At 36.4% G+C, this 26,160-nt stretch overlaps 1 protein-coding gene across 13 annotated transcripts in view; it reads left to right on the forward strand.

Moving 5' to 3' along the window:
- Positions 1 to 882: 882 nt before the first annotated feature.
- LOC148085274 (uncharacterized) overlaps positions 883 to 26,160 on the forward strand; it is a 78,640-nt gene continuing 53,362 nt past the window's right edge. For 5 of the 13 annotated variants that reach the window (XM_087783426.1, XM_087783428.1, XM_087783431.1 and 2 more), the window contains exons 1-12: positions 883 to 1,001; positions 3,521 to 3,611; positions 3,680 to 3,814; positions 6,502 to 6,636; positions 10,038 to 10,107; positions 10,257 to 10,449; positions 10,568 to 12,362; positions 14,805 to 14,978; positions 18,056 to 18,229; positions 21,383 to 21,559; positions 24,085 to 24,258; positions 25,628 to 25,801. In XM_087783426.1, coding sequence (XP_087639552.1) covers positions 962 to 1,001; positions 3,521 to 3,611; positions 3,680 to 3,814; positions 6,502 to 6,636; positions 10,038 to 10,107; positions 10,257 to 10,449; positions 10,568 to 12,362; positions 14,805 to 14,978; positions 18,056 to 18,229; positions 21,383 to 21,559; positions 24,085 to 24,258; positions 25,628 to 25,801 — 3,332 coding nt within the window. In that variant the 5' untranslated portion in view covers positions 883 to 961. The remainder of the gene's footprint in view (positions 1,002 to 3,520; positions 3,612 to 3,679; positions 3,815 to 6,501; positions 6,637 to 10,037; positions 10,108 to 10,256; positions 10,450 to 10,567; positions 12,363 to 14,804; positions 14,979 to 18,055; positions 18,230 to 21,382; positions 21,560 to 24,084; positions 24,259 to 25,627; positions 25,802 to 26,160) is intronic. The other 8 variants (XM_087783429.1, XM_087783433.1, XM_087783430.1 and 5 more) reach the window with 8 other exon arrangements.

Genomic DNA, 26,160 nt, shown 5'->3' on the forward strand with positions numbered 1-26,160 from the left:
ATCGTCTAAGACTGGAGAAAGGTGAACGGTGCAGTTGTCACTACCACATGGGACACACCTAATCCTTACACACTCATGGCAGGTCTTGCACCTAAACACCAGTTTTTTACTGTGGCGGACTTCAGTAATGCATTTTTCTGCGTCCCACTTGATGAAGACTCACAGAAGATATTTGCATTCACATACCAAGGAACAGCAATACACCTACACCAGATATGCGCCAAGGCCACTGCGCAACGTTTTTCCACACTTTCCAGCATGGATTTAAAGTGTCCAAATCAAAGTTACAGTGTGTCCACTCCTCTGTAACATTTCTTGGGAGGATGATGACGAGCACAGGTCTCACACTCACTCCTAATCAAAGGACCACAATTCTGTCACATCATCTGTAAAAGATATGATGAAATTCCTGGGACTGACCAATTACAGCAAGAACTTCATCCCTGATTATGTCTCATTAAGGATACCTTTAAGAGAACTGATAAGACAAGCTGGCACCACATCCTACTTCTCCAAGTAAGAACGGGATGTGGAGGCTGAAGAAGCATTTGTGGCTTTAAAACCAGCCTTACATTCTGAACCTTTTCACTTAGAAACTAAGAAGTGTACTGCCCCCTGCTGTGGATAGTACATCATTTTATTCTAGTTGTACTAGTTGCAATAACAATAAATGACTAAACAGAAAGAACCATTTGTAGAACCATGGTTAAGAAGATAAAGGGGTTCATCTTGTGTTTTGTTCGTCTTGTCTCCCTGCAGGAGAGAAATGAAAGCACATACCAGTAAAAAATAAAATCTTGACAATGAACCAGAACACAAGGCTTGGTAACAGTCTAACAAGAAAGACCGGTTTCATACTTTTATTTCAGTCTAACCCTTTATACCAGCGTCAGAAGGAGTTCTAGGAGGAAGGAGGAAGGAGCGTAAGTTCTGGTCAGAAGAAGCTGAATTCTGATCCAACATGGACCTGAGTCCACAGAGAAGAAGAAAGCTGCAGACAGGTCAGTGACTCTGACTCTCCACACAAGTCAGCAGTTGATGAAATGAAATGAATCACAACGAGACGATCCATGTTGATGTTTTCACAAACAACTGCAGCTAAATCTAGAAATGATGACACAGAAAATCTGAATCTTACCACATTTAAACACCTGACATTTGTGTGTGTGTGTGTGTCTGTATACTTTGTATTTTTGTGTGTTTTTGCATGTGAGTATTTGTTTTGTATGTATATTTGTGTCTGTGCTTAAACAAGTGCGTGTGTGTGCTTGGGTGTGTTTGTGTGCGTGCATATTTGTTTAACTTCCTGATGAGGCAGTTTTGAAGAATCTAGTCTTTTTCAACCACTGTGAGTAATTTGTCTATAAATATTCTTTATCAGCAAATAATAGACCATTATTGTGTGTCTGTGATGTTGTAGTGACTGTGAGTGTGATCATGTGAGTGTGTATTAAAAATATAGACCAGAAGTACCTTATAGTCGGTCGCAATCTACCGGTCGAGTCGAGACATAATAAAATATGATATAAGAAAATAGAAGAGAATCATTCAGCGCAATTCATTTATATGACGTGCACATCAGCCAATCGGAGCTCTAGTCTCTTTCAGTGTGTGTGCAGCAGATTTCATATGTATCGAGAATAATAATGGTGTGAAACTTGACTTCCTGACAGGTTTGAAGGTGTCCTATGTTGCTCGTATCCATGTTTATCAGAGACACATTAATATCAATATTGATCGAAGATAAACACGTTTGTAGATACACAAGTGGATAATAAATTATTTGCAAACTTAAAAATATGTTTCTCATTCACTTGATTAATGATCTTTATTTATTAAAACAACATGATGTATATGGAGTTGTTTCCAGGCATTTCACGCAATTTGGAAAAAACAAGAACAATAATAAGTAAGTAAGAAAAGGTTATTTGTAAAGATCTTTCCAGACCAGGGTCACAAAGCGCTTTGCCAATCAAAAACAATACTCAGTTAAAATATATACTTTAAAGGATCAAGACACGTAAGAAAAACACAGGAGTCCCAGAAAATCAGGGAAAAGCACAAATAAGAATCTTTTAAGATGTTTCTTGAAGGAGTCAGTAGATCATCAAACACAGAGGAAGATCGTTCCAAAGCTTAGGAGCAACAGTCTGGAAGTATTTTCCTCCCCTGGTACGGTAGTATATGCGCGGAACCACTGGAACCTTATCATCAGGAACAATAATCTGAGTTATGTCCAACAGAACCTTGAGGGACTCCACACAACAGATGATTCAGACCTTGTTTGATTGGCAGATACACTGAAACTGCCCAGACAGGATTCCCTGCAGGAGAGAAATGAAAGCACGTACAGTAATTAAAATCTTGACAATGAACCAGAACACAAGGCTTGGTAACAGTCTAACAAGAAAGTCCGGTTTCATGAGTCACAAGCTTTTATTCCAGTGCAACCCTTTATAACAGCGTCAGAAGGAGTTGATCAGTGTCTTGTTTGGTTCGTTCTGATCAGAAGACCAGTGACTAATTTGTCTATAAATATTCTTTATCAGCAAATAAAATACCATTATCTTGTGTCTGTGCTGTTGTAGTGACTGGGAGTGTAATCATGTGAGTGTGTATTGTTAATATAGACCAGAGGTGCCTTACAGTCGGTCGCGATCTACCGAAAGAGAAGCAATCGGTGCAATAACTATTCATGTGACGTGCACCGTCTTCTCTACGAGAGTCACAGACGTTCTTGTGAAACAACATCACGTCAGTTATATCAAAGTGAAGCTGCAGAATGAAAGCAGCTAAAGCCAGTTTCCTTCATATGATCACGTGATCGGAGCTATATCCTTAAAAACACACTTATATAAATACACCATCACATAATAACTAGATGCAAAGAAAACACTTTCATTTTAAAAACATAGTAAGAATAAGTGCATGTGTTGAGCAGGTGAGCCACAAATTCTAATGAAGCTCAGAGGCGATCTGACTATCATCATCATCATCATCATCATCATCATCATCATCATCATCACTGCAGATTGTAGCTCCAAGCAGCCTATTGTTCTCCTTCAATAATTGCAGGCAGGTGGAGCTGATGAGATGGTCTGGTCCTTCAGGTGAGTGCCGACAGGAGGGGTTGAAGAAAAGGGCTGGACTTTCTTTAGGAAGATTTGTTCTAATGGCTCAAAAACAAGGACCAATAAGACTGAGATCTCAGTGTGGACAGAGATTTTACCGAGCAGAGAAGCTGCTAATGCTGGATAGTGGACGCCTCGTTTCATAGTTCCATCTGCGTCTGTGGATAGAAGATACCTCTGCTGAGGAGCAGATCTGTCTGACCTGACACTTGTTTAAAAAACACCATCCATCCAACCCTGCCTGTAGAGGGCGCAGAACATGTGAAGTAAAATCTGTTTTCCTCTAATGAAAACAGGACATTATGAAACTATTGATTATAGTTTTTACACTATGAGGCGAGAACAACCTTTGATGTTGACAAGAATGTCATGAGTGTGTTTGTGTGAAGGTGAAGACTCTGCTGGGACTCATGGTGAGGACAGAGACTCCTTTAAATACCCTCAGTGTGAGGAGCACGATGAACAGACCAGCACTCAGAGGTGAGACAAGGACCTGCAAGATTGTCCTCCATGTCTTCATTCTCACTCGATCTACTTCTGTGTTCAAGATCAAAGCAGCAGCAAAAACCTGCTGGACCTGGACCAAGATCTGGACCAGAACCCTGCTGTGTGTCTCTGAAGAGTGATGCTTCAATGTATATAGGGATCGACTTCAGAGGAAGTGAAGAGTCTCCAGGTGTGAGGTGAGAGTGAACAAGTGTGAGTCTACAAGGTTCATACACACATTAAACCAGAGAACTTTACTTCATTCCTAACACCAGCAGGGGGAGACGAAGACACAATTAAAAAACTCATGGGTTACGGGCTATTTTTGTCTCACTAATATTTGTAACTGTTCAGAGGGTGATCTGCAAACATTCAATGGTTGCACGTGTGTTGTGATATCCACAAATGTAAAATTAATATTTGTAACTTTCATTCTGTATTGACAGCACATTTGTATTTGTAAATATATAATTTTAATGTACAAAACAAAAATACATTTGTAAAACTTCTAAAAATTCTGTGTGTGAAAGTACAAAGTGATTTATATTTACCTATTGTTGTTTTTTATAGAGTTTTTATTTTTCACTTATTCATTTTTGTTCAGTGTTGAAACATTATTTATATATTTTTGCCATTAGCCAACAACGAGAGGCATCATTTTAACTAATAATTAACATTACAAAATAGGCTACCTCTCGATTTGTTTCTTTTTGTTTATCAATAATTTATATTCTCACATGATTGACACCAGGTAGTTTATTCTGAAGAATGTTCTACCTTAGAATTGTTAAGATTTGTTAGACTACTGTATTATTAACTAACAGAGTAGAATGCTGTTGAGGCTTGTTACGTGACTTTCTGGAATTCCAAATTTGCATTAAGGTCAGTTAAAAGTGTGGAGTTAAAAACACTCGACTCCAATTGTGCCACAACTTCACATAGCAGCGTCTTCTTTTTTGAGGTTGCAGACCTTAAACTTATGTGAGCCCATAATACCTCTCCTGGACAACTGGGTGAGCAAACCGAGCGCACCTCCACAAACTGAACCAAAGCCTGGCTTGTATACATGCATTTATCTGAAGCTTTTCACAAGAGAATTATCAGAAAATAACACAAATAAATAAGTGAATGGATGGTAAGTTTGCTGCTGTAGCAACACTACAATAAAAAAAAGAACAGTTATTAACATCAACACCGAGGCGAGGCTCAATCCCCGAACTCCTGGTTTAAAGCTGTTGGTTCTAGTCATGATCCATTTGGACAAGTGACGCCATCGGGGCATGAACTTGAAAACATATCGGGGGCTTCGTAAACACAGACATTTCTTTCACGCTTCACTGCTACTGTAATGTTCTGTCATTACACGCACTACAAATCTAGCGTCTGATGGCTTGACTGTGATCGCGGAAGTGTCGGATAGTTTTTAATTGATGAAGATCAGACATTAGCTGCCTGTTAAATGTTTGGAAGAGTTGAATTTGAATTTCTTTTATAGATTTTTCAAGTCTGTCTGTCTCATATTAATGGCTTGTAAATCTGATCATCTGGCCTCTTAATAAAGCTTTAAATGCTCCCACCTCACTGAAGCAGATGTCTGATCTGTATTGTTTTCAAAATAGATATCAATCTGTGCATCAACCAATCTTATGAATTCTGGGTCTCTGAGCCAAGTTGCCTGCAGACGCCACCTTGGAGTTTGGTATGAAATATCTGGGAATTTAATGGAAAAAGAACTCGATGCATGGTCTGAAATAATTATACTATCATACCAACACCTGGTGATCATATGTTGTAGATCTGCCTAAATTAAATAATAATAAATTCTAGAGAATGTTTGATGGGTGCTAGAATAACAAAAGTACATTATTTGGCTGGGATGCAGGCTCCTCCAAATATCTTTCAGGATGAAGTCATTTGTAAATCGTAGAATTTCCTTTCTTGTTCGAGCGTGTGAGGTTGCATTTCAAGAAGATCGGTCTAATTGAGGTTGAATAACAGTACAAGAGTAATTATTGTAGTGTTTAGCAAGATAATTGAGGGACTCCTGAAAAAAATCTAAAAGGGGTGAAATCAACGTATCTTTAAATATTTTATACACTTCAATAGGGATTCCATCAGGTTAGATATTGTGTCAGAGATCTCATGAACTTGCAGGTCCTTTAATGTGTTCTGTGAGTTCAAATCCAAGAATTTCAAGTGAGTAGAGGAAGTCTTTTTGTAAATCTGGAGCCGTGTTAGAATATTGGGACGAATATTACATTTTGGTAAAAATCTAAGAAGCTTTCATTAATCTCTTTTGGATTGGAGGTTGTCACACCGTTATTCAACTGGATTGAGTTATTTGATCTTTCTGCTTGTGCTCGTTTAATTCACCAATCTAGTATCTTCTCTACCTTCTCACCTTGATCATCGTAAGACTGTTTTAATCTCATTAAACTTTCTGTTTCAATATTAGTTGACAGAAGATTGTACCTATTTTTTAATTAATGAAGTTCAGACATTAGCTGCCTGTTAAATGTTTCAAAACGATCCTCCGTGACCTTGATCAATTGAAATGGCACTGACTTGTATACCAATGTGACGACTCCTCTCGCCTGAGAGCTGAAACAAGCAGAGAAACCCCCCAACCATCTTGTTCTCACCCTTCGGTCATCCTCCTGAGTTATATGCGTCTCTTGAAGAAAAACTACCTTTATGATATTTCTCATCACCTGTTTTAGCTTGACAAGTTTATTCAAGCCCTGCACATTCCAAGAAGAAAATGTAAATTCAATGGTCATGTCCAAGTGTTAATAATATAGTTAAGTTGTTCAGAGGTGAGACAAGGACCTGCAAGATTGTCCTCCATGTCTTCATTTTCACTCATTCTACTTTTGTGTTCAAGATCAAAGCAGCAGCAAGAACCTGCTGGACCTGGACCAAGATCTGGACCAGAACCCTGCTGTGTGTCTCTGAAGAGTGATGCTTCAATGTATATAGGGATCGACTTCAGAGGAAGTGAAGAGTCTCCAGGTGTGAGGTGAGAGTCAACAAGTGTGAGTCTACCAGGTTCATACACACATTAAACCAGAGAACTTTACTTCATTCCTAACACCAGCAGGGGGAGACGAAGACACAATTAAAAACCTCATGGGTTACGGAGCTATTTTTGTCTCACTAATATTTGTAACTGTTCAGAGGGTGATCTGCAAACATTCAATGGTTGCACGTGTGTTGTGATATCCACAAATGTAAAATTAATATTTGTAACTTTCATTTTGTATTGACAACACATTTATATTTGTAAATAAATAATTTTAATGTACAAAACAAAAATAGATTTGTAAAACTTCTAAAGATTCTGTGTGTGAAAGTACAAAGTTATTTATATTTACCTGTTGTTGTTTTTTATAGTGTTTTTTTTTTTTTCACTTATTAATTTTTGTTCAGTGTTGAAACATTATTTATATATTTTTGCTATTAGCCAACAACGAGAGGCATCATTTTAACTAATAATTAACATTACAAAATAGGCTTCCTCTCGATTTGTTTCTTTTTGTTTATCAATAATTTATATTCTCACATAATTGACACCAGGTAGTTTATTCTGAAGAATGTTCTACCTTAGAATTGTTAAGATTTGTTAGACTACTGTATTATTAACTTACAGAGTAGAATGTTGTTGAGGCTTTTTAAGTGTCTTTCTGTAATTCCAAATTTGCATTAAAGTCAGTTAAAAGTGTGGAGTTAAAAACACTCGACTCCAATTGTGCCACAACTTCACATAGCAGTGTCTTCTTTTTTTGAGGTTGCAGACCCTAAACTTATGTGAGCCCATAATACCTCCTGGACAACTGGGTGAGCAAACCGAGCGCACCTCCACAAACTGAACCAGAGCCTGGCTTGTATACATGCATTTATCTGAAGCTTTTCACAAGAGAATTATCAGAAAATAACGATCTCCTCAATAACACTGAACACAAATAAATAAGTGAATGGATGGTAAGTTTGCTGCTGTAGCAACACTACAATAAAAAAAGAACAGTTATTAACATCAACACCGAGGCGAGGCTCAATCCCCGAACTCCTGGTTTAAAGCTGTTGGTTCTAGTCATGATCCATTCGGACAAGTGACGCCATCAGCGCATGAACTTGAAAACATATCGGGGGCTTCGTAAACACAGACATTTCTTTCACGCTTCACTGCTACTGTAATGTTCTGTCATTACACGCACTACAAATCTAGCATCTGATGGCTTGACTGTGATCGCGGAAGTGTCGGATAGTTTTTAATTGATGAAGATCAGACATTAGCTGCCTGTTAAATGTTTGGAAGAGTTGAATTTGAATTTCTTTTATAGATTTTTCAAGTCTGTCTGTCTCATATTAATGGCTTGTAAATCTGATCATCTGGCCTCTTAATAAAGCTTTAAATGCTCCCACCTCACTGAAGCAGATGTCTGATCTGTATTATTTTCAAAATAGATATCAATCTGTGTATCAACAAATCTTATGAATTCTGGGTCTCTGAGCCAAGTTGCCTGCAGGCGCCACCTTGGAGTTTGGTATGAAATATCTGGGAATTTAATGGAAAAAGAACTCGATGCATGGTCTGAAATAATTATACTATCATACCAACACCTGGTGATCATATGTTGTAGATCTGCCTAAATTAAATAATAATACATTCTAGAGAATGTTTGATGGGTGCTAGAATAACAAAAGTACATTATTTGGCTGGGATGCAGGCTCCTCCAAATATCTTTCAGGTTGAAGTCATTTGTAAATCGTAGAATTTCCTTTCTTGTTCGAGCGTGTGAGGTTGCATTTCCAGAAGATTGGTCTAATTGTGGTTGAATAACACAAATCAAGTCACCCCCAACAATAAAATGTCCAGTCAGATTTGCCAGTGAAAGAAACACATTTCTAGAAAAAAAAAGGCAGGATAGGATTATCATTATTAGTCTAATGAACGTAAACTAAATTAAATCTTTTTAAAAAATGTCAGATTGTCTCAGATATCTGATATTGTACCAATGTGAAGACTCCTCTCGCCTGAGAGCTGAAAGAAGCAGAGAAACCTCCTCACCCATCTTGTTCTCACCCTTTGTTCATCCTCCTGAGTTATATGCGCGTCTTGAAGAAAAAACAAACTCCACCGATGCGCGCCTGCAAGTCCAAACAATTGCAAATGTTATTCATGTAGTTAGCATCCACAAACCTAATAAATGTGAACAATGTCAAAAATCAATCATCAGTTTCTGGTTACTGCCTTTCTTCTCCCGTACGATCTGCTCCGCTGACGTGACCGTGTCGAAGGTGTATCTCTTCCCAGAGAGTGTAACTGGATGAATAATTCCATAGTGTGGATCAGAGATTGAAAGAGACGCCAAGTCTTTCTTCACCTGGTCGAAAACATTATCTTATTGAGCAGACATGTCTGGGAAGAACAGGAAATTAAGGTTTTCGATGAGTATGGGACCCTCTCAGTCTCGCTGCTTTCATGACTTGAACCTTATCCACGTAATTGAGAAACTTCATGACCGTCCTTGGTCGTGCCACTCCGCTCCGGTCCACAGCGCCGCCGATCCGGTCGCCCTCTCGATCACCATTTCCGAGAGTTTCTGGAAGCCATTTCTCCAAAAATGAGCACATATCCGCTCCCTCTCCCTTCTCCGGCAGAACCATCAAACAGAGATTGGAACGTTGGCTGCGGTTCTCCATGTCATCCACTTTGAGAGTCAGGGCCTCGATAGCAGCCTTCATGTTAGCATTCTCAGCTAGCAGTGATGCAACGTTGTCGTTAGCGCTGATTCTATTCACCGCTCAAGCACGAGTACTAACTGCGTATAAATTTGTTTTCAAGCCTTGTATTTCACCAAGCTGTCCATCAAACCTCACATTATTTTTTCTTCGACTTAATGGCGGACAATACAGACTCGTTCACGACGTCGCCACCTGTAGTCGCTCCACATGCAGCACCGCACGCTTGCTCTTCGTCGTACTGTATTTTGAGTTTGTTTGGTTGGTTTCGGTGCCATGTCAGCAGATAGTCTGTCAGGAGGCAAAATTGAAAACAATTTTGAACATTAATTCAAAGTTTTGGTGAAGCGGCTCCACATTGGTCTACGTAGCTTCGCACCATAACCAGAAGCAGCGTCAGATAGTTTTACTCCAGAACAACAACAACGACATCTAGTGGTTCAGCTGGTGAATACCAGGATAGAAACAGACTGTTCTGAGTCTTTCCATAATAAGACCAAGAAGACTCATTTTTATAAAATTATATTTAAAATAAACAGTTTGGCCTGACAGTATTTAAGTTCTAATGGAGATGGTCCTGTATGTGGGTTTTTAAATGAACCTTCTAGTTTACCTATGATCAGAACCTTCAACTCGACAAGAGTTTATTTACAGTCTGATTTCATCTCTTCTGCTCAGAGTGGACCATCAGAACTCAGAGCTTCTCATTGGTCAGCAACATCCTTCACAACTGGAAACCATACGACTGGTAGGTTCATAAACTAGAGGAGGTCCTCATCCTAGAGGTTCCTTCTGTTCATTATCATTCATCTGAATCCAAGTTAAAGTTTCTGGTCTTTGTGGTTCTTAAGATGATCTACTATCACTCTGACTTTCTTCTCTGTGATTCTGTTCCAGTCACTGGAGAGAAACTTCTACAACTATATGCAGAAGGAGCTGAAGAGAGTCTGGAGGTTTGTGAATCCAGAGACTCCACAGACTGAGGAGGAAGATGAGAAGTGGAGAAGCATCGGAGAAGAATTCCTGAAGATCACAGTTCATCTCCTGAAGGACATGGAGGAGGAGGATCTGGCCGAGCGTCTGTGGAGCAGTAAGAACATATGAACAAACAAAATGAAGATGAAGAACAATTTCATCAGATCTGAAAATTTTACTCCATTTTCACCTTCTACAATCTTCTGACTCGTGTGGCTTATGTCTTCATTCAGGAAGTCTTGCAGAAGAGTGTGGAGGACGACTGAAGAGGAGCCTGCAGAAGAAGTTCCACAGTGTGTCTGAGGGGTTCGCTAAAGCAGGAAACTCTGCTCCTCTGAATGAGATCTTCACTGAGCTCTACATCACTGAGGGGGGCACAGACCAGGTCAACCAGGAGCACGAGGTCCGACAGATCGAATCAGCCACCAGGAACCAGACCAGATCAGAAACCACCATCAGACAAGAAGACCTCTTTAAAGCCTTACCTGACAGAGAACGACCAATCAGAACACTGCTGACGAAGGGCGTGGCTGGCATTGGGAAGACCCTCCTGACCCAGAAGCTGACTCTGGACTGGGCTGAAGACAAAGCCCACCAGAACTTCCACCTCATTTTTCCTTTCACCTTCAGAGAGCTGAACCTGCTAAAAGAGAAGAAGTTGAGTTTGATGGAACTAGTTCATCTTTTCTTTCCTGAAACCAGAGAATCCAGACTCAGCAGCTTTGAAGGACTCCAGGTTCTGTTCATCTTTGATGGTCTGGACGAGTGTCGACTCCCTCTGGACTTCCTCAACAGTCGGCCCCTGATAGAAGCTACAGAGTCCACCTCAGTAGACGTCCTGCTGACAAACCTCATCAGGGGGGATCTTCTTCCCTCAGCTCGTCTCTGGATCACCACACGACCTGCAGCAGCCAATCAGATCCCTCCTGAGTGTGTGGACATGGTGACAGAGGTCAGAGGGTTCAATGACCTCCAGAAGGAGGAGTACTTCAGGAAGAGGTTCAGAGATGAGGAACAGACCAGCAGCATCATGTCTCACATCAGGAGGTCACAAAGCATCTACATCATGTGTCACATTCCGATCTTCTGCTGGATCACTGCCACAGTTCTGGACATGTTGAAGATCACAGAGACAGGACAGCTGCCCAACACCCTGACTGAGATGTACATCCTCTTCCTGGTGGTTCAGTTAAAAGTCAAGAAGCTGAAGTTCGACGGAGGATCTTGGACTGACACAGTTTGGGATCCTGAGAGCAGGAAGATGGTGGAGTCTCTGGGAAAACTGGCTTTTGAGCATCTGCAGAGAGGAAACTTGATCTTCTATAAGTCAGACCTCACAGAGTGTGACATCGACATCTCAGCAGCTTCAGTTTACTCAGGAGTGTTCACACAGATCTTCAGAGAAGAGAGAGGACTGTACCAGGACAAGGTGTTCTGCTACATTCACCTGAGTGTCCAGGAGTTTCTGGCTGCTCTTCACGTCCACCAGACATTCATCAACTCTGGAGTCAACCTGCTGGAAAAACAAAAATTCAAACTTTCAAGATTGTTGAAAAAAAAAAGTCAAACAGAAAGGTTCTACCAGACAGCAATAGATGAAACTCTAAAAAGTCCAAATGGACATCTGGACTTGTTCCTGCGTTTCCTTCTGGGTCTTTCTCTGCAGACCAGCCAGAGTCTCCTTCCAGGTTTGTTGACACAGACAGGAGGTAGATCCTGGACCAATCACAACACAGCAAAGCTCATCAAGAGGAAGATAAGTGAGGATGTGTCTCCAGAGAGAATCATCAACCTGTTCCACTGTCTGAATGAAGTGAAGGACACTTCTCTGGTGGAGGAGGTCCAACAGCAGCTGAGATCAGGAGGTCTCTCCACTGATCAAATGTCTCCTGCTCAATGGTCGGCCCTGGCCTTCATCTTACTGTCCTCAGAGGAACATCTGGACGTGTTTGACCTGAAGAAATACTCTGCTTCAGTAGAGGTTCTTGAGAGGCTTCTGCCGGTGGTTCAAGCTGCAAACAAAGTTCTGTAAGTTGTTCAAACATTTCTGATGATATGAACTAAACATGAATGTTTGATTTACTCTTTGATGATTGTTGTGTTTGTCATCGTGTTTAACAAATAGATCTTAATTTAGACAAACATTCCTCAAATATTCATACATTATGTGATGGTGATTTTATGAATGTAATTAGTTCAGTCTTGTCAAATAGAGAATTTAAAAAGTAGAGATGTTGTGTATTTTATAAAAACATCATCTTAATAAATCATTGTAATGATAAACAAACAAGCGTCAACTTTAAATCAAAATGAATGATAAACAAAACAACATATTTCAAAGTTGAATGTGGTCAGAATGTGGGACTATCACAGCACTAACAACTGCTTCTGTCTCAATGTTTTCTTGGCTTGTTCCCTGAATGAACTTTTGTGTTTGTTCATCTTCAACTGAAGGACATGAAACACACAAACTTCGCTGAGTTCATCATTCTGCAGCTGTTGACCAATGAAATACTTGAAGACAGAAAGTCAACCACTGACTTATTCTGTAACATTTGCTATTGGTTCATCCTTCTTGGTCAGGGCCCTCTCATCCCTGATGCATTCAATTGATGTGAGACAGAGGATCAGTGATGAAAACATAGATTCTGAAAGGCTCAGAGAAACACAACACAAATACATGTAAACATGTTTAAAGACTAAGAGGAGTTTTGATTCATGTTTTATGATCAGGAAAAAGGATGTCAGGTCAGCCTGAAATTGAACCCTCAACCTGTTGCCCACTGGTTCAGAAGACATTAGTAGAAACATGTGGCCTCATTAATTGTACTGCGTATACACAAATGTGTACAAAACATTTATTTATAGAAAATAAACTTGAAGTTAGCATGTTTGACCTTCACAGCAGCTCTGAGCCTGATTTCTACACAATCTTCATCTTAAATTTAAGTTTCTTGAATTAAACAAAACGACGAAGGTTACATCAATAAAAATGCAGCTTTATTTAACTTTTCTGTTTCATACAAAAAAAAACTCTTGTCCTTTTCTCAGGAAATGTATTCTATAAAAATAAATAATAAAAACAAAGGGGTTCGTATTCATAGCCCTCTTTGTCCGACTGCATGTATTTAATTTAAAATATTCATGTCAGGTATTACTTTAAGCTTCTTTTAAATCTAAATATGTTGATAAATGTACGTACATTGAAGCCAATAAGTTTTGTTTGTCATGTCTTTCACTGAGACTCCAATTCATTCAGCAACAGTCCAAACCAACAGAGTCAAAACAACCATCAACGGCGACTTAAAACATAAAAAAAAAAACAGCAGATCTTTGTTAACTTGATAAGTATTTGTACACGTCAGTATAAATGTCACTTCCTGTTGGAGCAGTTGAATCTATTTTCAGCTCATGAACTGAATATTGAAAAACATTTGCTTTGTTTCTTATGCAAGTAGATCAGTGTCATCAGAGAATTGAAGGATTGAATTTAACATTTAATTTATTGAAATGTTGTAATTTTTTAACCGTAGAATTATTTCCTGAATAATTTAATTAAATAATTTGAATATTGAAAGTTGATTTTGTTTTCATTGAATAATGGAATAATTTTTTACACGTATATTTTAATATTGTAATTTATAATAATTCAAAAATAAATAATATTGATTCAATTATTTTTCTTACACAGACTGATACGTCTATTACAGGCAGAAACCACAGATTGATCTTGAGATGTAGTGAAAGACCTTTTAAACTCCAGACCTTAAAACAAAGTTAACACATTGTCAGGAAAATATCTAAATAGATGTTTTGATGTTGTCACATGATCGTCTATGTGTCACATGATTGGCTGAAAGTACGATCAAGTAGCTCTGTACTCTTTTGGTTTTGTCTGGTGACTCTGTTATACCAGCATTTATATTGGATTTTAAACACTTTGACCTTTTTTTACAATGAATGTAAAAGGGTACTTGTTCATTACAATATTAAACTATATTTGTGAAAATAATTTTACTCATTTATAAAACATTTTTATTATTATTTAATGAAAATAAATTCAACATTTAATATACAAGTCATTTAATTATTTAATATTAAAATATCCCAAAAAATAATTGAACATTTGACAGGTTGAAACCATTCAATATTGTGATGGCACTGATATACTTCCATAGTTTCTCTTCATCTGGTCCATCAACATCAAATCAACCATAACATGAACACATTCAATCAAACACTTGTTGATGTTCAAAAGTCCAGCATGAATCAATGACGTGTCAATAGTTGGTATCAAAAGTTTGAAAGAAACTTTGACTGAACTATATTAGAGAGGAAGCAGACAACAAACCACAACTGAAGATCTTATCAATGTAAATAGTTGAGTTTGTCTTTAAATAAACTCTTTCAATTCTTGTCAAATAGAAAATTGAAAAAGTCACTTGTTTATGAAGCTCGTCTCTTTCACAGCCTGGGCAGTTGTGGACTGTCAGAGAGAAGTTGTTCACTTCTGTCCTCAGTCCTCAGCTCTCCATCCTCTAGTCTGACTCTACTGGACCTGAGTTACAACCACCTGCAGGATCCAGGAGTGGAGCTGCTGTCTGCTGGACTGAAGAGTCCACACTGTCACCTGGAGACTCTCAGGTCAGAACATCATCTTTTCTACATCATCAAAGCTCAAATGTAAAGTCAGAGGTGGAAACACGAGTCAAAGTCTGTCATCACTTTGTTCTTCAGTGAAGCAGCTCATAGATACATTTGTATGTTTGTGTAGCAGGTAAAGATGTTACGTAGTTTATAAAAATATCATCTTAATAAATCATTGTAATGATGAACAAACAAGCGTCAACTTTAAATGAAAATGAATAATAATCAAAACAACAGTCGTTGCATATTCTTTATCCAGTGTTCTCACGTCATCTGTCTCGTAGAAGCCAAAACACTATAGAGTGGAATCTCGAGGTTTGTCTTTGATTTCATTGTTTGTTTTTTCCACCGTTGTTGTCTCTGTTCTTCTCTTATGGTTCATCTGTTGTTCATGAGGTCTACGACTATTTTAACAGTCGACTGGTCACCAAATATTGAAACCATTAAGTCGACTAATCGCATCATTCAACATTTTTCTTCAATTTATCATGAAGTTTCTTTAATGAAACAAAACTACTTTACTTATGTAAGGAAATGACAACTTTACTGTAATCAATCCTCTAGATTTAACACACATTTCAAATAGTCACTTGATTAACTGATAATCTTTCATATTTAATTCATATTATTACTTGCATTGGATTCACTGACTACAACTCACAGGCCGAGGTCACAAAGCCTCACACACACAGAAAGATTAATCAATCCCAGACTCCCAGCAAATCTGTGGACACCTTTTGGTAAGTTTCCACTACAATCACGTGCGACGGCCATCTTAGAATCAAGTGTTTACAGTTACTGACCAATCCTACATGTACATTTGACTAGAGGCGTTAACCTGAATATTCTACTATAAAGATCCACCATTTTGTCTGATCTTTGTGTTCTGGCATTCGAAGACGTCTGCGATAGATCTCTCTGCTTGCTAGCGCCCGTGTTCACGTAAATTTGTCTCTGACTTTTGCATAATTCACTAAACGAGCATTTTTTTTAAACTCATCCATGTGTCTGTCCTTCATTCTATCACCACGTACAAGACTGGGGAGGGGTCAGTTCATCGGAACACAAAATCCCCACACTTACTTTAAGGTTCTTTTGAATCTAAACATGTTCATAAATGTACATTGAAGCCAATACGTTTTGTTTGTCATGTCTTTCACTGAGACTCCAATTCATTCAGCAACAGTCCAAACCAACAGAGTCAAAACAACCATCAACGGTGACTTAAAACATAAACAAAAAAACAGCAGATCTTTGTTAACTTAATATGTATTTTGTACACATCAGTATTATTAAAGGAATCATAAATAAATTTGTCTTGTGACAGAGAAAACACTCAGAGTGGTGACTTTGACTAACTGAACCACATTAACAAGTCATTTAAAGGTCAATTGTGTTCAATAAATTACTGTTTTTACTTGAATTTAATGTTACAACTGTGTGAATAAAATCATTATAAAATAAAGATGAATAATACAATTATAAATGACTCAGTTTCACTGACACGTATAAAAAGTATAGTTTTGTAAAAGCATCAGTTAACAGTCAAATCATATATTGATGATCATTTTAAAGACGTGGTTAAAGTCATCATGTGTTGTGGATGTAAAGAGATCAATGAAAGTTGATGTCATTTGCTGTAAGATTAACTTCAAATGTGAAGAAGATATTTCTGTTTGATTATTGATTCTTTCAGGTAGTAGATCCAGAAATGAACATTTTATTTTGTAACATTTAGGAAATCCATGTGTGGTGAGTTGTTTGTTTTTGTACAGTGTAGGCTGCCCTCATCGTGTACTGACACTATTGTTAACTCGTCATCTTCATCAGCCGCTGGTTACGACTTCTTCACCCTCATTTAGAGGATTAGCGCCCCCACAAACAGGACAGGAGAGATGAAGTATTGACGTGACAACCAAGTGTGTTGTAAGAAAATATCAATATTTGTGCTCAGGTTATATACGGGTGTGAAAACTAACATCTTGGTAAGAAATGTCTTTCTGCAATGATTTGTGAGGCTCATCTACAACTACTTCACTTCACACTGAACACATGTGTCTCCATTTCTTGTTGAGTCCATTGTGCTGATGGTATCTGTGATCATTCTCCTGACATGTGACTGTTGCAACAATCAGTCTCATCAAGTTGATCATGGTTTTGAACATTTTCAAGGTCAAACATTAAGAGAGAAAACTTTAGATTTCCTACTTTGAATATGACGTGTTGATAAATGTCACTTCCTGTTGGAGCAGTTGAATCTATTTTCAGCTCATGAACTGAATATTGAAAAACATTTGCTTTGTTTCTTATGCAAGTAGATCAGTGTCATCAGAGAATTGAAGGATTGAATTAAAATGTTCATTTTACTGAAATGTTGTATTTTTTAACCATACAATTATATTCCGAATAATGTATTTCAATAATTTGAATATATATCATGAATTGGATGTTAAAAATGTCACGGTTTAAAATAATATTTAAAAGGCTACTTGTTAAAAATAGTGAATCTCGACTTTTTTTCATTTATTATTCCATACCAGCATTTATAATAGATTTTAAACACTTTGACATTTTCATAATGAATTTAAAAGGATACTTGTTAAATACAATAATAAACTCTATTTGTGCAAAAAGTTTTACTAATTTAAAAAACATTATTTTTATTGTTCAATAAAAATAAATAGAAACTTTTATATACAAATTATTTAATTATTTAATACTCAATTATTCAAAAAACGTTGAAACCATTCAATATTGTGATGACACTGATATACTTCCATAGTTTCTCATCATCTGGTCCATCAACATCAAATCAACCATAACATGAACACATTCAATCAAACACTTGTTGATGTTCAAAAGTCCAGCATGAATCAATGACGTGTCAATAGTTGGTATCAAAGGTTTGAAAGAAACTTTGACTGAACTATATTAGAGACGAAGCAGACAACAAACCACAACTGAAGATCTTATCAATGGAAATAGTTGAGTTTGTCTTTAAATAAACTCTTTCAATTCTTGTCAAATAGAAAATTGAAAAAGTCACTTGTTTATGAAACTCGTCTCTTTCACAGCCTGAGCAGTTGTGAACTGTCAGCGAGAAGTTGTTCACTTCTGTCCTCAGTCCTCAGCTCTCCATCCTCTAGTCTGACTCTACTGGACCTGAGTGACAACCACCTGCAGGATCCAGGAGTGGAGCTGCTGTCTGCTGGACTGAAGAGTCCACACTGTCACCTGGAGACTCTCAGGTCAGAACATCATCTTTTCTACATCATCAAACCTCAAATGTAAAGTCAGAGGTGGAAACACGAGTCAAAGTCTGTCATCACTTTGTTCTTCAGTGAAGCAGCTCATAGATACATTTGTATGTTTGTGTAGCAGGTAAAGATGTTACGTAGTTTATAAAAATATCATCTTAATAAATCATTGTAATGATGAACAAACAAGCGTCAACTTTAAATGAAAATGAATAATAATCAAAACAACAGTCGTTGCATATTCTTTATCCAATGTTCTCTCGTCATCTGTCTCGTAGAAGCCAAAACACTATAGAGTGGAATCTCGAGGTTGTCTTTGATTTCATTGTTTGTTTTTTCCACCGTTGTTGTCTCTGTTCTTCTCTTATGGTTCATCTGTTGTTCATGAGGTCTACGACTATTTTAACAGTCGACTGGTCACCAAATATTGAAACCATTAAGTCGAGTAATCGCATCATTCTTACATTTTTCTTCAATTTATCATGAAGTTTCTTTAATACAACAAAACTACTTTACTTATGCAAGGAAATGACAACTTTACTGTAATCAATCCTCTAGATTTAACACACATTTCAAATAGTCACTTGATTAACTGATAATCTTTCATATTTAATTCATATTATTACTTGCATTGGATTCACTGACTACAACTCACAGGCCGAGGTCACAAAGCCTCACACACACAGAAAGATTAATCAATCCCAGACTCCCAGCAAATCTGTGGACACCTGTTAGAGAACACACACTGAAAGACACAACAGTCCAGCAAGTAGCTGGGAACAAACTCTCTCTAGAAGACAACAACTTTTGGTAAGTTTCCACTACGATCACGTGCGACGGCCATCTTAGAATCAAGTGTTTACAGTTACTGACCAATCCTACATGTACATTTGACTAGAGGCGTTAACCTGAATATTCTACTATAAAGATCCACCATTTTGTCTGATCTTTGCGTACTGGCATTCGAAGACGTCTGCGATAGATCTCTCTGCTTGCTAGCGCCCGTGTTCACGTAAGATTGTCTCTGACTTTTGCATAATTCACTAAACAAGCATTTTTCTTAAACTCATCCATGTGTCTGTCCTTCATTCTATCCCCACGTACGAGACTGGGGAGGGGTCGGTTCATCGGAACACAAAATCCCCACACTTACTTTAAGGTTCTTTTGAATCTAAACATGTTCATAAATGTACATTGAAGCCAATAAGTTTTGTTTGTCATGTCTTTCACTGAGACTCCAATTCATTCAGCAACAGTCCAAACCAACAGAGTCAAAACAACCATCAACGGTGACTTAAAACATAAACAAAAAAACAGCAGATCTTTGTTAACTTAATATGTATTTTGTACACGTCAGTATTATTAAAGGAATCATAAATACATTTGTCTTGTGACAGAGAAAACACTCAGAGTGGTGACTTTGACTAACTGAACCACATTAACAAGTCATTTAAAGGTCAATTGTGTTCAATAAATTACTGTTTTTACTTGAATTTAATGTTACAACTGTGTGAATAAAATCATTATAAAATAAAGATGAATAATACAATTATAAATTACTCAGTTTCACTGACACGTATAAAAAGTATAGTTTTGTAAAAGCATCAGTTAACAGTCAAATCATATATTGATGATCATTTTAAAGACGTGGTTAAAGTCATCATGTGTGGTGGATGTAAAGAGATCAATGAAAGTTGATGTCATTTGCTGTAAGATTAACTTCAAATGTGAAGAAGATATTTCTGTTTGATTATTGATTCTTTCAGGTAGTAGATCCAGAAATGAACATTTTATTTTGTAACATTTAGGAAATCCATGTGTGGTGAGTTGTTTGTTTTTGTACAGTGTAGGCTGCCCTCATCGTGTACTGACACTATTGTTAACTCGTCATCTTCATCAGCCGCTGGTTACGACTTCTTCACCCTCATTTAGAGGATTAGCGCCCCCACAAACAGGACAGGAGAGATGAAGTATTGACGTGACAACCAAGTGTGTTGTAAGAAAATATCAATATTTGTGCTCAGGTTATATACGGGTGTGAAAACTAACATCTTGGTAAGAAATGTCTTTCTCCAATGATTTGTGAGGCTTATCTACAACTACTTCACTTCACACTGAACACATGTGTCTCCATTTCTTGTTGAGTCCATTTTGCTGATGGTATCTGTGATCATTCTCCTGACATGTGACTGTTGCAACAATCAGTCTCATCAAGTTGATCATGGTTTTCATCATTTTCAAGGTCAAACATTAAGAGAGAAAACTGTAGATTTCCTACTTTTAATATGACGTGTTGATAAATGTCACTTCCTGTTGGAGCAGTTGAATCTATTTTCAGCTCATGAACTGAATATTGAAAAACATTTGCTTTGTTTCTTATGCAAGTAGATCAGTGTCATCAGAGAATTGAAGGATTGAATTAAAATGTTCATTTTACTGAAATGTTGTATTTTTTAACCATACAATTATATTCCGAATAATGTATTTCAATAATTTGAATATATATCATGAATTGGATGTTAAAAATGTCACGGTTTAAAATAATATTTAAAAGGCTACTTGTTAAAAATAGTGAATCTCGACTTTTTTTCATTTATTATTCCATACCAGCATTTATAATAGATTTTAAACACTTTGACATTTTCATAATGAATTTAAAAGGATACTTGTTAAATACAATAATAAACTCTATTTGTGCAAAAAGTTTTACTAATTTAAAAAACATTATTTTTATTGTTCAATAAAAATAAATAGAAACTTTTATATACAAATTATTTAATTATTTAATACTCAATTATTCAAAAAACGTTGAAACCATTCAATTTTGTGATGACACTGATATACTTCCATAGTTTCTCTTCATCTTGTCCATCAACATCAAATCAACCATAACATGAACACATTCAATCAAACACTTGTTGATGTTCAAAAGTCCAGCATGAATCAATGACGTGTCAATAGTTGGTATCAAAGGTTTGAAAGAAACTTTGACTGAACTATATTAGAGAGGAAGCAGACAACAAACCACAACTGAAGATCTTATCAATGTAAATAGTTGAGTTTGTCTTTAAATAAACTCTTTCAATTCTTGTCAAATAGAAAATTGAAAAAGTCACTTGTTGATGAAACTCGTCTCTTTCACAGGCTGGACTATTGTTTCCTGTCAGAGAGAAGTTGTTCACTTCTGTCCTCAGTCCTCAGCTCTCGGTCCTCTAGTCTGACTCTACTGGACCTGAGTTACAACATTGACCTGAAGGATCCAGGAGTGGAGCTGCTGTCTGCTGGACTGAAGAGTCCACACTGTCACCTGGAGACTCTCAGGTCAGAACATCATCTTTTCTACATCATCAAAGCTCAAATGTAAAGTCAGAGGTGGAAACACGAGTCAAAGTCTGTCATCACTTTGTTCTTCAGTGAAACAGCTCATAGATACATTTGTATGTTTGTGTAGCAGGTAAAGATGTTACGTAGTTTATAAAAATATCATCTTAATAAATCATTGTAATGATGAACAAACAAGCGTCAACTTTAAATGAAAATGAATAATAATCAAAACAACAGTCGTTGCATATTCTTTATCCAGTGTTCTCACGTCATCTGTCTCGTAGAAGCCAAAACACTTTAGAGTGGAATCTTGAGTTTTGTCTTTGATTTGTTTTCATTGTTTGTTTTTTCCACCGTTGTTGTCTCTGTTCTTCTCTTATGGTTCATCTGTTGTTCATGAGGTCTACGACTATTTTAACAGTCGACTGGTCAGCAAATATTGAAACCATTAAGTCGACTAATCGCATCATTCTTACATTTTTCTTCAATTTATCATGAAGTTTCTTTAATGAAACAAAACTACTTTACTTACTTTAAGCTTCTTTTGAAGCTAAACATGTTGATAAATGTACATTGAAGCCAATAAGTTTTGTTTGTCATGTCTTTCACTGAGACTTCAATTCATTCAGCAACAGTCCAAACCAACAGAGTCAAAACAAACATCAACGGAGACTTAGAACATAAACAAAAGAACAGCAGATCTTTGTTAACTTAATAAGTATTTTGTACATGTCCGTAATTTTAAAGGAATAATAAATATTTTGTTTTGTGACAGAGAAAACACTCAGAGTGGTGACTTTGACTAACTGAACCACATTAACAAGTCATTTCAAAGTCAATTGTTTTCAATAAATTACCGTTTTTACTTGAATTTAATGTTGCAACTGTGTGAATAAAATCATTATAAAATAAAGATAAATAATACAATTATAAATGACTCAGTTTCACTGACATGTATAAAAAGTATAGTTTTGTAAAAGCATCAGTTCACAGTCAAATCATATATTGATGATCATTTTAAAGACGTGGTTAAAGTCATCATGTGTGGTGGATGTAAAGAGATCAATGAAAGTTGATGTCATTTGCTGTAAGATTAACTTCAAATGTGAAGAAGATATTTCTGTTTGATTATTAATTCTTTCAGGTGGTAGATCCAGAAATGAACATTTTAATTTGTAACATTTAGGAAATCCATGTGTGGTGAGTTGTTTGTTTTTGTACAGTGTAGGCTGCCCTCATCGTGTACTGACACTATTGTTAACTCGTCATCTTCATCAGCCGCTGGTTACGACTTCTTCACCCTCATTTAGAGGATTAGCGCCCCCACAAACAGGACAGGAGAGATGAAGTATTGACGTGACAACCAAGTGTGTTGTAAGAAAATATCAATATTTGTGCTCAGGTTTTATACGGGTGTGAAAACTAACATCTTGGTAAGAAATGTCTTTCTCCAATGATTTGTGAGGCTCATCTACAACTACTTCACTTCACACTGAACACATGTGTCTCCATTTCTTGTTGAGTCCATTGTCCTGATGGTATCTGTGATCATTCTCCTGACATGTGACTGTTGCAACAATCAGTCTCATCAAGTTGATCATGGTTTTGAACATTTTCAAGGTCAAACATTAAGAGAGAAAACTGTAGATTTCCTACTTTGAATATGACGTGTTGATAAATGTCACTTCCTGTTGGAGCAGTTGAATCTATTTTCAGCTCATGAACTGAATATTGAAAAACATTTGCTTTGTTTCTTATGCAAGTAGATCAGTGTCATCAGAGAATTGAAGGATTGAATTAAAATGTTCATTTTACTGAAATGTTGTATTTTTTAACCATACAATGATATTCCGAATAATGTATTTCAATAATTTGAATATATATCATGAATTGGATGTTAAAAATGTCACGGTTTAAAATAATATTTAAAAGGCTACTTGTTAAAAATAGTGAATCTCGACTTTTTTTCATTTGTTATTCCATACCAGCATTTATAATAGATTTTAAACACTTTGACATTTTCACAATGAATTTAAAAGGATACTTGTTAAATATAATAATAAACTCTATTTGTGCAAAAAGTTTTACTAATTTAAAAAACATTATTTTTATTGTTCAATAAAAATAAATAGAAGCTTTTGTATACAAATTATTTAATTATTTAATACTCAATTATTCAAAAAACGTTGAAACCATTCAATATTGTGATGACACTGATATACTTCCATAGTTTCTCTTCATCTGGTCCATCAACATCAAATCAACCATAACATGAACATATTCAATCAAACACTTGTTGATGTTCAAAAGTCCAGCATGAATCAATGACGTGTTAATAGTTGGTATCAAAGGTTTGAAAGAAACTTTGACTGAACTATATTAGAGAGGAAGCAGACAACAAACCACAACTGAACATCTTATCAATGTAAATAGTTGAGTTTGTCTTTAAATAAACTCTTTCAATTCTTGTCAAATAGAAAATTGAAAAAGTCACTTGTTTATGAAACTCGTCTCTTTCGCAGGCTGAGAGACTGTCAACTGTCAGAGAGAAGTTGTTCACTTCTGTCCTCAGTCCTCAGCTCTCCGTCCTCTAGTCTGACTCTACTGGACCTGAGTTTCAACTACCTGTATGATCCAGGAGTGGAGCTGCTGTCTGCTGGACTGAAGAGTCCACACTGTCACCTGGAGACTCTCAGGTCAGAATCTTTTCTACATCATCAAAGCTCAAATGTAAAGTCAGAGGTGGAAACACGAGTCAAAGTCTGTCATCACTTTGTTCTTCAGTGAAGCAGCTCATAGATACATTTGTATGTTTGTGTAGCAGGTAAAGATGTTACGTAGTTTATAAAAAATATCATCTCAATAAATCATTGTAATGATGAACAAACAAGCGTCAACTTTAAATGAAAATGAATAATAATCAAAACAACAGTTCTGCATATTCTTTATCCAGTGTTCTCACGTCATCTGTCTCGTAGAAGCCAAAACACTTTAGAGTGGAATCTTGAGGTTTGTCTTTGATTTGTTTTCATCCTTTGTTTTTTCCACCGTTGTTGTCTCTGTTCTTCTCTTATGGTTCATCTGTTTTTCATGAGGTCTACAACTATTTTAACAGTCGACTGGTCACCAAATATTGAACATTTTCAAGGTCAAACAATAACAGATAAAACTGTAGATTTTCTGCTTTGAATATGACGTGTTGATAAATGTCACTTCCTGTTGGAGCAGTTGAATCTATTTTCAGATCATGAACTGAATATTGAAAAAAAATTGCTTTGTTTCTTATGCAAGTAGATCAGTGTCATCAGAGAATTGAAGGATTGAATTACAATTTTCACTTCATTGAAATATTGTATTTTTTTAACCATTGAATTATGTTCTGAATAATTTATTTAAATAATTTGAATATATATTATAAATTGGATTTTAAACACTTTCACGTTTTAAAAGTAAATTTAAAAGGCTTCTTGTTTAAAAATATTGAATCTCGAGTTTTTTTTATTTATTATTCCATACCAGCATTTATAATAGACTTTGAACACTTTGACATTTTTCATAATGAATTTAAAAGGATACTTGTTAATTACAATAATAAAATCTATTTGTGAAAAAGTTTTACTGTTTTAAAAAACATTATTTTTATTATTCAATAAATTTAACCTTCAATATACAAATTATTTAATTATTTAATAAACAATTATTCAAAAAACTAATTCTACATTTGAAAGGTTGAAACCATTCAATATTGTGATGACACTGATATACTTCCATAGTTTCTCTTCATCTGGTCCATCAACATCAAATCAATCATAACATGAACACATTCAATCAAACACTTGTTGATGTTCAAAAGTCCAGCATGAATCAATGACGTGTCAATAGTTGGTATCAAAGGTTTGAAAGAAACTTTGACTGAACTATATTAGAGAGGAAGCAGACAACAAACCACAACTGAAGATCTTATCAATGTAAATAGTTGAGTTTGTCTTTAAATAAACTCTTTCAATTCTTGTCAAATAGAAAATTGAAAAAGTCACTTGTTGATGAAACTCGTCTCTTTCACAGCCTGAGCTGTTGTGGACTGTCAGAGAGAAGTTGTTCACTTCTGTCCTCAGTCCTCAGCTCTCCGTCCTCTAGTCTGACTCTACTGGACCTGAGTGACAACAAGCTGCAGGATCCAGGGGTGGAGCTGCTGTCTGCTGGACTGAAGAGTCCACACTGTCACCTGGAGACTCTCAGGTCAGAACATCATCTTTTCTACATCATCAAAGCTCAAATGTAAAGTCAGAGGTGGAAACACGAGTCAAAGTCTGTCATCACTTTGTTCTTCAGTGAAGCAGCTCATAGATACATTTGTATGTTTGTGTAGCAGGTAAAGATGTTACGTAGTTTATAAAAAATATAATTTAAATAAATCATTGTAATGATAAACAAACAAGCGTCAACTTAAAAAAAAAAAATAATAATAATCAAAAGAACATATTTCAAAGTTGAATGTGGTCAGAATGTGGGACTATCACAGCACTAACAACTGCTTTTGTCTCAATGTTTTCTTGGCTTGTTCCCTGAATGAACTTTTGTGTTTGTTCATCTTCAAC

Source organism: Callionymus lyra, chromosome 2 (genome assembly GCF_982586985.1).
Source record: "Callionymus lyra chromosome 2, fCalLyr1.hap1.1, whole genome shotgun sequence".
NCBI lineage: Eukaryota > Metazoa > Chordata > Actinopteri > Syngnathiformes > Callionymidae > Callionymus > Callionymus lyra.